Here is a 14,347-nt window from a genome sequence, read left to right on the forward strand (position 1 = left end):
ACTAGTTCTATCGTCCCATTAAGAGCCCGCTTCTGCTCTCATACAAGGTTTACACTGGTGTAACTACCTTGACTTCAGTGAAGTTACTCCAGTTTTTTGCTGCTGTCAGAGCAAAAAATCAGGTCCTATGACATCTGACTTTCAGAAAAATGTTCCAATAAGTGGATAATTGTTATCAAGTGTATTATAGGATATTTCTGTGTTAAGGATTTATAATGTGTTGGTGAACTAATTTCTGTTAATAGCCCCCAGTAATAGAGGTGCAAAGTCCTTCTCAGTATTGTCTCCATCTACCATTTGCCACACTACCGAACAAACCTGTATCTCTTTTTATTTTGCTGTAAAGAGTCCTATCCAAGTTATTCTTGAAGTACATGTATGCATTAATTTTTTGATAAAACTGTCTTTCCCAGTGTCTATATGTGGGGTTAAATCATTCTTATCTTATTCATGCAAATAGCCATATTTTCTTCAATGAGACTAGGTATGTGAAGAAAAGGGTTTGGCCTTAGGTAAATAGATTATAAAGTCAGAAGAGACTGTTATCATTTAGTTTGATCTTGTGTATAATACCAGCCATAGGACTTCCCTGAAATAATTCTGTTTGAACTATAGCACTTTTTTTTTTAAATCCAATCTTGATTTTAAAATATCCAGTGATGGAAACTCCACCACAAACCCTGGCAAATTGTTCCAATAGTTAATTATGCTCACCACTAAAAATGTGCACATTATTTTTAGTATGAATTTGTCTAGCTCGACTTCCAGCTACTGGATCTTGTTATACCTTTGTCTTTTAAATTGAAGAGCCCATCATCAAAGTTTTGTTCCTTATGTAGATACTTGATTAGTCTGTAAAGTCACCCCTTAACCTTCTCTTGGTTAAGCTAAACCAATTGAGTTCCTTGAGTCTGTCACTAGAAGGCATGTTTTCCTATCTTTTAATCATTCCCGTGGCTCTTCTCTGAATCCTCAGTGATTTATCAACATCCTTCTTGAATTGTGAACACGAGAACTGGACACAGTATTGCATTAGCAGTCTCACCAGAGCCAAATACAAAGATAATATAATCTCTCTAGTCCTACTTGATATTCCCCTGTTCATACTTCCAAGGAAAGTCTTTTTCAGAGTTACTGCTTCCCAGGATATAGGTTGGGAGACTAATTATACTCTGCATTCTTTGTTCCTAGAGGTATACATTTACAAGTGGCCGTATTAAAATGCCTATTTTTTGAGTTTTGCCATTGACTTCAATGGAGCCAGGATTCCCCCCTTGATGTTTACATTCTTTTGTGCTTGCACTGAAAGACCTACCACATACAAGTATGTGACCATCTTTTAATCAAGATCATAATATATACCATCATAAGGCTTACCTAAACTTTTTCATGAAGCAAAACATTCATGAACATAAGTGGTCACATTTTCACATGGTAATAATAGGAGACATGAGTGGTATTAGGATTTTACTTTTGTGAATCCATTGGCCCCAATGAAGTTTTGATATGGAGTTCAATGGGACCAAAACTAGGTACTTAATGATGAAAGACTACCACCTCAACAGCTATTAACTTTGAATGTTTAAAATCATTCAGCAAAACATTTCTAGGGTGAGATGACTAAATTATGCAACGTATACCTGTTATCACTCAGATTTAACACTCTCAGCTTCTGCATTTGACCAATCTCATCAGGAAGAAATTCTAGCTTGTTAGAGCGCAGAGACATAACTGTTACGTTCTTACAGCTTCCAATCTAAGGGCATAAAAGACAAGAAGTTAGGATTCTCACTTTGTCAAAGTTTCTCACCACTAATTCTCCTTATCTGAGAAGGTGGCCTAATTATGTCTTTAAAATTAATGAATGAGATAACGACTATCTATTGTGTACTTCTGAGATAATACTTTGAGCCAAACTGACTTCAGTGGGAGTAGAATCAGGTACTTTACTTGATAAATGGCTTTTCAAGTTATAATTTAACCTATTTGCTATTAATAGCTTCCTGCTATATTAAGATGTATGTATACACATCACATTTCTTCACATAGTTTGATTAAAATGCTTTCTATCATCATAATGTGTGCATTAATGAAATACTCATTTCCAATTCTAGTCTCCCTATTTTACATTGATATTGACATTAATGATCAAGGGCATAAGCCCTCGGTTTACAATGTAAAACAACAAACAAAATGTGAAAGAGACAAAGTGGGTGAGAGACCATCTTTTATTGGACCAACTTCTGTTGTTGAGAGACAAGGTTTTGAGTTTACACAGAACTCTTTTTCATTTAACATGGAGGTGACCTGAAGCAGAACTCTGTGTAAGCCCTAAAGCTTGTGTCTCTCACCCCCAGAAGTTGTTCCAATAAAAGATGTTAACTCATCCACCTTGTCTCTCTAATATCCTGGAACCAACCCAGCTACACCAACACTGCATACAAGCATTAGTAACACATGAGAAAAACAAACAGGGTCAAATCCTGCTTGTCTTGCACACAGGGTCAAATCCTGCTTGCCTTGCTCATGTGAATGATATCACCTGTTCCATGGGAATAAGTGATTAAGGCAAGCAGGACTTGGCCTTCCATCTGGATCATTTATGACCCCATCCTGCAGAGTGAGAAAAAACTTCCATACACCTGCCATAACTTCAATGGATGTTTTGTCTGAGTAAAGATTGCAAGGTTAGGCCCTTCATGTAAAACATACTAATTAATAATTTAAAAACAGAATCAGTTTCTCACTTCTCTAGGCAATTCAGACAGGAAATTCTCATCCACAGCTAATGTCCGCAGGCTATGAAGGTAACCAATGGTAGAAGGTAGGGACTCCAGTTCATTACAGCTGCAGTCAAATTCTTCTAATAGAGATAAACTGAAATTTTAAATACGTTGTTAGACTTTTTGAAAAAAATAAGAACACAAATGAACAGTTTCAAATCTCTGTAAGTATGTAGTGTCAGATTACTACATTTGCAAATCATATATTGAAAAAGTAACATTTATTATTCAGATTCTCACAGAACAAAAGGCTGAAGATATAAATAAATATAAATACACCTAAGGGTATGTCTACACCACCTGCCGGATCGGCGGGCAGCAATTGATCCAGTGGGGATTGATTTATCGCATCTAGTCTAAATGCGATCAATCAATCCCTGAGCCCTCTCCTGTTGACTCCTGTAGTCCAGCGCCACGGGAGGCGCAAGCAGAGTCGACAGGGTAGCGGAAGCAGTCGACTCACCGCGGTGAAGACGCCACAGTAAGTTAATCTAAGTACGTCGACTTTAGCTACATTATTCACGTAGCTGAAGTTGCATAACTTAGATCGATCCCCTCTACCCCCCCCCAGTGTAGACCAGGGCTAAGTATAGTTGAGTATTGGTAATACTACTAATATTGAGGTAATCCTATCTATTTATCTAAGGCAAAGCCAGCAAGGTATTTTTAAGGGATACCATTCTGTCCCATACATTATTATTGTTATTTATTATTTGTAGTGTAGAAATGCCTAGACTAGAGGCATCTGTCAAGGATCAGAGACCCAGTGCATTAGGCACTGGACATATGCACAAAAAAAGACGATAGCTGGGAAAAAAAACTGTTTGGTGAGAAGAAAGTATCTTTATACACTACTGAAAACAGTATATTTTTCAGCTGATGTCACTGACAGAAACTCTGATACAAAAAGCTGGTTAGTGGAGAGAGGCAAACATTGATCCAAATTCAACAAAGCCTGCTATAATTAGCCATTAAAGCAGAAGATGTATTCTTTGCTTATCTTTCAAAATTTGACAGATTATCTTCTGAGATTGTTTCAAAACGCAATACGGGATAGCCAACTGTATAGCAAAAATAATACAAAAAGCAAACAGAAATATGTCATTTTTAAGAGTATTTGGCTTCTGAACTTAAAGGTTTTCATGCCAAGTCTTTAATATAAAACTGCCTGATTAGTGGAACTGTGTAATGTGTAATGTGCTGAGCACCTAAAGTACTAAATACTAACTTGCTCCCTTTATGAAAAAATAAATTATCTCAATATCTGCCCTGGATCCTTGTTGTGCTCCACCTCTAAAAGCTCACAGCAATGTAAAAGACTGTAATGGAGATCAGAATCCCTACTTGCATGCTTCAGAGGTGCTTCACCCATGTCAATCTAGCTATGATTGTAGTGTAAGAGATTTAAGGTTTAAAATATAAATAAGAGAAAAGTGAGGCCTAAGAATTTGACCTTCACTTGAGTGAACAGTGCTCACACTCATGGGTACAATTGCAATACTAAAGCTAATGACAGTTATAAGTGAGCAATGGTTGGAAATCTGGACCTTTCAATATTTCTTTAAAATTATTTTTACCCAACTAAATTATTTAAAAAACTCTTCCAGCCTTCGAGCTCTGAGAAATGTAATGCCTGCAGCAGCTAATCTAAACCCAAGGCCCAACTGGTTCTCAGGTCTGAAGCACATCACCCTTCCATGAGCCGTACAGTGATTAATTAAGTGAATTGTGAGGAGAACAGCTGAAAGCTTTGCCAGCTATTTTATTACAAGTTTTGTATCTATCAACCTGTCTTTCAAACCAGACAAAGAGCAATATTTTGCAAAGGTAATACTCAAACGTGTTGGCCTAGTTCATTCAAGGTCTTTCCTGGCAGGAATAGGCATAGGACAGTGGACTCCTGTAAAGGAAAGTATAGCAGAAAGGATGCCCTCCTGGAAGCTGCCCACAATCAGCTAGGGTTTGCCAGGTGATGTGCTGATTTAGCACAACTCCCCTGTCCCTACTTAGACCTAGAATTGGGAACATTACAAACACTATCCTGAAAACAGTAAATGTCATGAGCCACACAAGGGGTGTCACTGAAACCTTAATAGGCAATGTAATTTTAGTTAAAAGATACCATCTGACATATACATTCTCAAACTCTTTCCCTCTTGGTAACAATCAGGACAGAAATGAAGTTTGTGATAACAGAGGGAACACAGTCAAAGTGAGACTGGACTTAAACTAGCTATCCAACAGCTATACAACTTCTGTGCAACTCAGAAGTCTAATTTTCATTGTTCAGAGTTTGTGGAGGGAAGGTAACCTGGCCGCAACAGCTTATCATATGAATTCAGTTAGGGTTCTAATAACGTCATCACTTACTGAGGGTCCACTTATTCTCCCTGGGTGTGCAGAGTATGAAAGCAATGGATTTTTATGGGTCTTCTGTGCAGGGGCGGCTCCAGCCACCAGCGCAGCAAGCATGTGCCTGGGGCGGCAAGCCGCGGGGGGCGGCCTGTCAGTTGCTGTGAGGGCAGCAGTGAGGCTGCCTTTGGCAGCATGACTGCAGGAGCTCCGCCGGTCCCACGGCTTCGACAGCAATTCGGTGGCGGGTACACTGGAGGCGTGGAACTGGCAGATCACCCGCCAGAAATGCCGCCAAATCCGCGTGACCAGCGGACCTCTGCAGGCATGCTGCCGAAGACGGCCTGACTGCCGTGCTTGGGGTGGCAAAAAACATGGAGCCTCCCCTGCTTCTGTGTCTCCTGGAAAGCATGGGGCTATGCCCAACACATGCTCTACCTGTACTAGAGAGAAGAGTAATCCATAGCTTAAGAAGTCCTCGTTCTCATGTCATTTTCACCACATATTTGATCAATCATCCTAAAGTTGGGGAAGGATGGAATTGATAACAAAATGGATACTAGATGCTTGGTGGAAGAAGCCTGTAACTTAAAGAAGCCCTCTCTCACCATGATTTAGTTATTACTTCTCTGCATTGTTTCCTGCTCTTTCACTTGCTGCAGTTTTTCCTACTCTACTTTGATGTGTAGATCCACCAGAAGGATAACTACAGATGAGATAAATGAAGGGAAATTAATGCTTTTCAGTATTTCTGAGAGATGCATTTTTCCTCAAGTATTTTCTTAACTGCACCTATCATTTTTAAAAAAATGTATATTGTTTAAAGCAGTGGTTCCCAAAGCCAGTCCACTGCGTGTTCAGGGAAAGCCCCCTGGCGGGCCGGGCCAGTTTGTTTACCTACTGCATCCGCAGGTTTGGCCGATCACTTCTCCCACTGACTGTGGTTTGCCACTCCAGGCTAATGGGGCCTGTGGGAAGGACAGCCAGCACATCCCTCGGCCTGCGCTGCTTCCCGCAGCCCCCATTGGCTGGAACGGTGAACTGCAGCCGTTGGGAGTCGCAATTGGCCGAACCTGTGGACGCGGCAGGTAAACAAACTGGCTTGGCCCACCAAGGGCTTTCCTTGAACAAGCGGCAGATCAGCTTTGAGAACCACTGGTTTAAAGCACCAAAGAATACTAGGAGAGTGGTGATGATATGGTACTGAATATCACCAGGATATTTTTAAAAGTTACCTCACACTGACGTGTAATTTGCATTAAGGAAGGTAGGTATCAGGCCTGAACCTACATTTTTTGCACACTAAAAACGCTCCCTGAAATCAGTGGGACTTTTGGGTGTGCCATAAGTGCAGTTTGGGTCCCATCATATAATAAAACAACAAATCTGTTGATAAGTAATTACCAATTTCTTTGATTTTGTGATAAGAACAACAGTGAACAATGTAGCTGTTTCATATATGTATGTTTGTTATAGCAATTGCCAGGATTTATATGACATGCATTCTGGAAGCCACTCAAACAATATTCATTACATGAGTTACATCAGAATACTTTCTTACAATAGTTTGCATTCTACAGTGCAGTACATGTGCTACAAAATACAAAAGTTTTCCTCTGCTCAAGTATTTCAACCATATTGTATATGTGTACTGAGACCTCATAAAAACTGTGTTTCCTGACATTGGAAAGGATGTAACCAATTGCTTCTTTAGCACAGTACCACTTAGATCCATGCTAGAAAGTCTCAACCCTAGGTCACTACTGCAGATATATTTTGCCATCCAAGGTGGAGAAAGGGAACCAGACTCAGTAAACAAGGTAAGGCAGCTCTGACTGACAGAGCCAACCAGGAAGAAGTAGTGAAACAAGACTGGAGACCCAACCTAGCCTCATCTCCCTGTCTCCCTCTAACTCTCCATAAAGGGCCAGCCACTCTGTGACACCATCCTTCCTATCTGACGAGTTAATTAGTTTTCAGCTCTCACTATGTCATTTTCGTTGTGAGTTCAATCACTGAGGGGGCCATTTAGGGATTTGAGGATTGGTCCTGCTTTGAGCAGGGGGTTGGACTAGTTGATCTCCTGAGGTCCCTTCCAACCCTAACAATCTATGATTCTATGTGTGCAAATGATATCTCCAGGTCATGAATGAGCACATCTCTAGAGATGAGCATTTTTTCTCTCTATGGGCTCAATCCAGCAAAGCACTTAAGCAATGGGAAACCATTGGGGCTATTCAGAGTTCTTAAAGACATGTTTAAATGCTTGTTGGATTGGGGCTACACTGTTCAGCATCTCACAGGGTTGAACCCTAAATATCTCTGAGTCTAGGCTGATAGTGACTAATCACCATCACTACCACCTTTTTGGCTCCAACTGCTTTGTTGGCAGTTCTATTAAGGCAAGTATCAAAGAGTTGACAGACTGCTCTCTATGTCATTATAACATCCGGCTCTGAGAGAGTCAGTTCTCTCCTCCTCATTGTTGATTTTTATATTACAATAACATGTTCCAGTGTTACCATGGCTACCACTTTTTGACAAAGACCCAGCAGGAAACTGTCTAAAGTAATGAATGAGTCAGAGAAGGGAAGTACAATTTGAAGTTATAGGTACAGTGCTCATTCTATGGAAGAAAATTACTTCACCTCTAGTGCTGCCAGGCCCCTAAATTTAACAAGCACAATCATTCAGAAATGATGTAACAGTATTAGCTGTCTATCCTAGTGTTCTGCAAATCCACCTCTTAGAGCTGCAGTATCTCTCTTTTGAGATCTAATTAAGGTTTCCTGAGAAACAATATTTAACAGAAAGTTGGCATAAGACCAGAGGATTCCTTTCAATTCTGAACAATTCAATCACCGAGATAATATCTTAATGACAGGATTCTTTTTAAAAAAAAATGCACACTACAAAAAGCCACCAAAGTGCCAACTAGTGCATAAACCATCTGGATAGCGTCCAATATAATTTCTATCATCTTCAGATCTACCTGGCTTTCAATATTTACTGCTATATAAACGTTGTCTCATAGGATTCATGAAACCTTCTATTGCTATACACCAATGCACATCACATAAATCCAATGAACCTTTATCAGGTAAGCTATTTCAAGCCAAAATTCAGCTTTCATTGCTTACTGCCGTAATGTTGCAGAATTCAGAATTTTTTTGAATGTCATACCAACAGTTAATTAAGTTATTATTGAAAGATCCTGCAAAAAACAAATACTTGTTAAAGCTCTATTTATACAGAGTAGAGACTAAAGCAGTTCTATAGGCCTTAATATATTTGGTATTGAGAAAGAATACACTTAAATCTATGTATTTTTGGAGAAGTATAATGAGCTATTCAAGAGAGCTTTAAAATGACATCTTCAGGACAGAGCAGACCTAGGAACACTGTCTGGAGTAAAAGCAGGGTTGGTTGAAGAGGGCTTTACTAGAGTGAGGAGTGTGAGAATGCTCTGCCCACCATACTAAGCTGCAGAGTGAGTTTCCTGTGGCTCACAAGTGGGATCCACTTGCAACATTTTGCTATTTGTTCAAAGGTTCTCTAACTTCATTCTGGTGTGCAGTAGTTCTGTATCTAAAGAATAAAAAAAAAAACCTATGTTCTATCAACAAGAACATATTTGGATTTAGAACTTATAAATAAATGCTTTATTTATGGGCACCTTTATATAAATTAAAATGCTATAATATAAAAATATTCAAATATGACATTTCATATGATGGATATTCAATCACTATACTTACCATCAATACCTACCTAAAAAGAAAGATAAAAGTAAAATAAAATCTCAACAAAACAAAGCAAGCATCTGAATGAACACCATAATTTAGGTATCTATTTGTTTACACTACTGCTTATTAAACTGAGGTTAATCTGGAAAATGCTTTAAAAACAGATCATTTCAAAAGGAACATGATTTAGCAAAATGCTGACTGTTTTATGTGAATTTTTTTAAACTGTATAGATAGAGCACATTGTCAATCTCTTATACAAGACAAACTATTCATAGCCTGAAAAACTGTATTGCTTGAACAAACTTGTTCTTTAAAAATCATACTGCATGCAGATGCAAGATTAAATTCTAGTAGACAATATAGTATATTCTAAAAATCCCTACAAGCATTCATTTGATCCACATTGCAGCAGTAAAAACAGTAGAGGGGGAAAATGCTTTTAAGACAGAAGTGTCAGCTCTCTATCAGTTTTCTATCAAAAAAGAATGCACCTAATTGCAGTCTAATTGAAAAATAGACATATCTTTTCACCGTTTTAGAGAGAGGTTTCCATCGGTCTTGAATTTTGTAATGAATTTGAGCTTTAACGCCACAATAAACCCACGACTAAATATAAAAAGCACTATGAACTCCAGTACAACTGACAGACTATACTGCAAGAACCAAATAACTTCTCATACAACTACAGAGTTAAGGAGTTATAGAAGAACACTGTTATGAGATTATTTACACAGTATTATCCACAATGTGTAATATGTACCTATGAAACTGTCATTCCTTTTATTTTATGCAATATGTTCTACTCCTTTAAAAATTCTAAGCAATGTCCATGTGTGTAAAGTTTGGCAGCCATTTTGTTCCAAGAATTCAGTGGAGACCATCATTGAAGAGAGACACACTTCTTGAGAGAAGACTTTACTTTTTTTCTTTCCAGTTTTGTTCCTCTTTTGATCGGAACTACAAATAATTTAGACTGAAAATATATTTTTGCTCTTTGTATATGGAAAACATAACAGATAATGGCATGTGATTTTCTGCTTATATACACTAGTGTAACTCCTTGACTTCAAACATAAGATGAGAATTAGACCCATATTCTTAAAATTATTTCTCATTTCAGTAGATTATTTTACTTTTGTCTCTTTCAAAACAATATGCATATGGCAAAGCAAGGCAGGTTGCTCCTAATGTTAGAGATGCTGTAGTAAATGAAATTTCTTCTACTTACTTTCCAATTGCATTGGGCAGTACTGTAAGCTGATTGTCATCTACTTTTAGTGTTGTAAGCCTTTTCAACAATCCTACAAAACAGAGAAAGGTATTTTAAATGACAGATATGTGGGTAGAGAGAATTTAGTACAATATGTACTTAGAACAGACTAAGTCTGTATTGCAGTATACGTATTATACCTCCAATCCCGAATGCACATGCTTAACTTCAAGTATGAATGGAGTTATTTATGTGCCTCAAGTTAAGCACATGCACAAATATATGCAGGACTAGGGTCTACATTCACAGATGGGGAATGTGAAACTCCTGTATTCCAATGGCAACAATAGCAGGAGATAAGAGAAAAGAGTAATGAGCTGACAAAAAAACCAAGAAATCAAGAAGATTTTTTGGCTAAATTGGTTCCCTGAGCACCTGTGTGACACTAAGAAGGCTGCTGCGCAGCTTATAGGGAACTTAGGTTGTGACCTAATTAAACCTATCCATGGCCTCCTATCTTTCTTCCAGCGTGGATGGCCAATGCGGGAGCGTGTCCTGTAGCATATTCATGAATGCAAGGAGGAAGGTGTCTCTTCCCTGCTGGTGCAGATGTGGGAGGCCCAGCCCCCCCTTATTTAACTTTCCTTCAAATCCTTCAAAGGGATACTTTACTTCAAATCCTTGTCCAATCTATTTTGTGTGAGAACCATATTCCTTTCACAACAAGTACTTGCACTGGACAGCTGCCACAGCAAGTCTCCAGAAAAATGCTTGCTGCCTCCCTGCCACCCTACCTGGATTCCCAGATATCCACAGATTCCTTCCACATTTGCATCCTGTTTCTGCTCCTAGGCTGCCAAAGAGCATACAGGGTGCATCAGCTGTTCCCATCCTGGTACCGAGTGCCTCTCTGTGGCTGCATGTAAATATCCCACCACTCATCCAGTCAGCAGAAAGGACAATACAGTGACATTGTTTCCTGCCCTCCCTGTCCATCCCTGTAAACTTTCCCTCTTATCCCAATCTGCTGTGAGGGAGCCCTTAAAGAGGCAATACTCCTTTTCTTTCAGTTAGCTGAAAGACCAACTTGCATAACGGTTGCTGTAGGGTGATTAACAAATTGTTTTAATTGATCTTTTACAAATAAAATTTCTATATGCTATATTCTGTTTTAACTATTACCAGCGTAGAACTGTAGTAATGTTATGACTTCCATGCCTACTTTGGATTTAGCAACAAGATCAGGATTTATCCCTAAAAATTTATTTTAATTTCAGTGTCAAAGGTTTTTAAATTATACATTTGTAATCTTATATTCAAAGCAAATAACTCAGAGCTAACAAAAGTGTCTCAGATGATTAACTGTGGATTTAGGCACCAAATCAGAAAGCATTTGTCTATTTGAAAGCATAGTCCCAGTGGGGTCAAGTTAGGTATGTGCTTAAGTACTTTGTTGAACCAGGGCAAGACATGAAAAGAAATTATGAAAATCTAATACAATCAAAATGACTTTGTTCTATATTTCATTTTTAATGAAGATAAAATATTTCCATATATTTAACTGAAAATGGCCTTGATTCAGCTAAACTCTTAAGCATGGGCTGAAAGTTAATCATATGCTTAAGCAGCAAAGAATCCTGTGGCACCTTATAGACTAACAGACGTTTTGGAGCATGAGCTTTCGTGGGTGAATACCCACTTCTTCAGATGCGGCATCTGAAGAAGTGGGTATTCACCCACGAAAGCTCATGCTCCAAACGTCTGTTAGTCTATAAGGTGCCATAGGATTCTTTGCTGCTTTTACAGATCCAGACTAACATGGCTACCCCTCTGATACTTGAATCATATGCTTAAGTGCTTTGCTGAACGGGGCCCAATATTTGCATTTGGCACTTAAAATTAAATTGTATTTGACATGTTTAAACTTTGTAATACCAAATAAAGATGCTGACCGTGCATAGAAAATGAACATACAATACTTAGATGAAAGGACTCAGCTTGAATGTCATCTGTCTACATACCATATCTAGTATTATGGCCTTTACTATTATCAGATTATTCTAAGTATATGGCATATTCTGATAAAAATAATACAAATCTTTTAGACTGAACAGTTTAGAACTTCTTTTAAATAGTGGAAAATAAAGTAAGATCGCAAAATAACAAAAAAGTAATTCTTTACAGGTATATGCATATTTGTTTTGTAAGTACATGTAATTGCAGAAGTAATAATAATTCCATTAGAAAATTATATGTAAACCAAATAATCAAAGACAGAAAATAAAATATTTTGACACAATGTCTTCTCCCACTTATATTGGTGCATCCCCATTGATGTCAACTTTGGTTGCACCATTGTAACAGAGCAGGATTTGTCCCTTAGATTTTAAAGCAATTAGTATATATAAATGGACTGTCATAAACACTATCAAATTTACATCGGATTGACTTGACCAATAACACCTTTCCTTCCTGTAAAGTAGAGATGATCCAGAACTAGAACACCAGATCACAGTTCCTCCAAACATGGGGAAAGTTTGTATCTAGATGCAGATCCTGATCTTATCTTTGCAATTTCAACCAGAGCACCAAATATAAACAACTCTTGAACTTGGGGGGTAGTTTATATTCACGTCTGGATTCTAGCTTGGTAACTCAGGCCCATCTCTGCTGCAGAGATATAAATAACACCAACAAATTTAAAAGCGTATCAATCAGCATTTACTCTTCTCACCTAGAGAGTCTGGCAGTTGTTGTAACATATTGGATGACAATAGGAGATCTTCAAGTGCTTCACATCCTGATACATCCAAGTCAATAGTTTCTATCCTGTTTTTTGACATATCCAGGTACACCAACTGCTTTAACTTCCCTATAGACTTAACGACATGGTATAAACAAGGTTAGCTGAGCAGATATGCATTCCAGAGGAATCTCTAATGCTTAACAGAAACATGCAGTAGTAGCCCAGGCTTATCTTTTGCTATCTGAATGTTTATTTTTTACCCAGATTGCTGTTCCTTCAATAAAATTAATCTGATTTGAGAGCTTTCCTGTTCAGATAACCACAAAATGAAGGACTGACATCTGAGAAAGTTGAAAACAGTTGATGTTATTATTAAAAATTGTTATTATATAAAGCCTAATAAAATGGTGGTCACCAGCATTACAAATCCTCTAAAATTTGCTATAATTCCAGGCAATTGGAAAATCAACTATTGCTTGTTTTTTGTTGTTTAGATGTACAAACCCAATCAACTTTGCAAAAAAAATTGTTTTTTCAAAATAAAAAAAAAATCACTAAAGTGTCATTGGTTCTTTAACTAGGAACCAATCCTAGGAACTCTTACTCACACAATCAGTCTATACTTAGGTGATATCTACACTTAAAACGCTGCAGCTGCACCACTGTAGGGCTTCAGTGTATACACTTACTACAGCAACAGCAGCAGTTCTGCCATCACTGTAGTAAATCCATCTCCCCAAGAGGTGGAAGCTAGGTCAATGGACGAATTCTTCCGTCAACCTAGCACTGTCTACACTGGGGGTTAGACAGACATAGTTACATCTCCCAGGGACGTGGATTTTTGACACGTCAGACGGACAAAGCTATGCCAATGTAAGTTTTCATTGTAGAACAGCCCCAGTTGTCCTTGGCCTCAGTGTGACACTAGGTACGTGAATGAGTCTTTCTAGGGGTGAAGCCGATATGGTCTAAATTTTATACAATTATGGATGCTGACTTAAAATCTGTCTGGATCTTAAAAGGCAATAATTCACTGCCCAAATACAATGTTTGAGCTGCAGGAATAACATCAATGATCAGTTTGGTTACCCTAAGGAATTCTGTAGCCTTCTGGAGCTCTCTCAAAATCTGTTTAACATTAAAGTGTAAGTAGCCTAAACTGAAGTTAGGTAGTTAATACTTTCTAAAAAGCTGTAGCCTTGATAAAAATGACAACTATAATTTTAAAGATGTATCCATGACAAATCGCATCTGACAAATCAAATGTAACATTTAGAAAGGAAATGATTTTTGGTCCTCTAGAGTAGCATTGGCACATTATTCAAGACATAAAAGTTCACCTGGAAAAATTAACATAAGCAGTGCTTGTGATTTTTCCAAAGTTTATATCTATTAAAATTGCATGTATATAAACATATTGAAAAAATAGGCAGAGGTGGACCTACAGTAGTGACAAGATAATTATTTTTCTTTCAAGTGCTGTTACAATCTACAACAGTGGTTTTCA

At 38.0% G+C, this 14,347-nt stretch overlaps 1 protein-coding gene across 4 annotated transcripts in view; it reads right to left on the reverse strand.

The window, feature by feature from the left end:
* The window catches only part of LRRC7 (leucine rich repeat containing 7), a 113,118-nt gene extending 100,150 nt beyond the window's left edge, over positions 1 to 12,968 (reverse strand). For all 4 annotated transcript variants that reach the window (XM_050961001.1, XM_050961003.1, XM_050961002.1 and 1 more), the window contains exons 1-4: positions 12,829 to 12,968; positions 10,113 to 10,185; positions 2,748 to 2,877; positions 1,641 to 1,756 (exon numbers count right to left, since the gene is read on the reverse strand). In XM_050961001.1, the coding sequence (XP_050816958.1) occupies positions 1,641 to 1,756; positions 2,748 to 2,877; positions 10,113 to 10,185; positions 12,829 to 12,937 (428 nt within the window). In that variant the 5' untranslated portion in view covers positions 12,938 to 12,968. The remainder of the gene's footprint in view (positions 1 to 1,640; positions 1,757 to 2,747; positions 2,878 to 10,112; positions 10,186 to 12,828) is intronic.
* Positions 12,969 to 14,347: the final 1,379 nt, after the last annotated feature.

This window comes from Gopherus flavomarginatus, chromosome 7 (genome assembly GCF_025201925.1).
Source record: "Gopherus flavomarginatus isolate rGopFla2 chromosome 7, rGopFla2.mat.asm, whole genome shotgun sequence".
NCBI classification, from domain to species: Eukaryota; Metazoa; Chordata; order Testudines; family Testudinidae; genus Gopherus; species Gopherus flavomarginatus.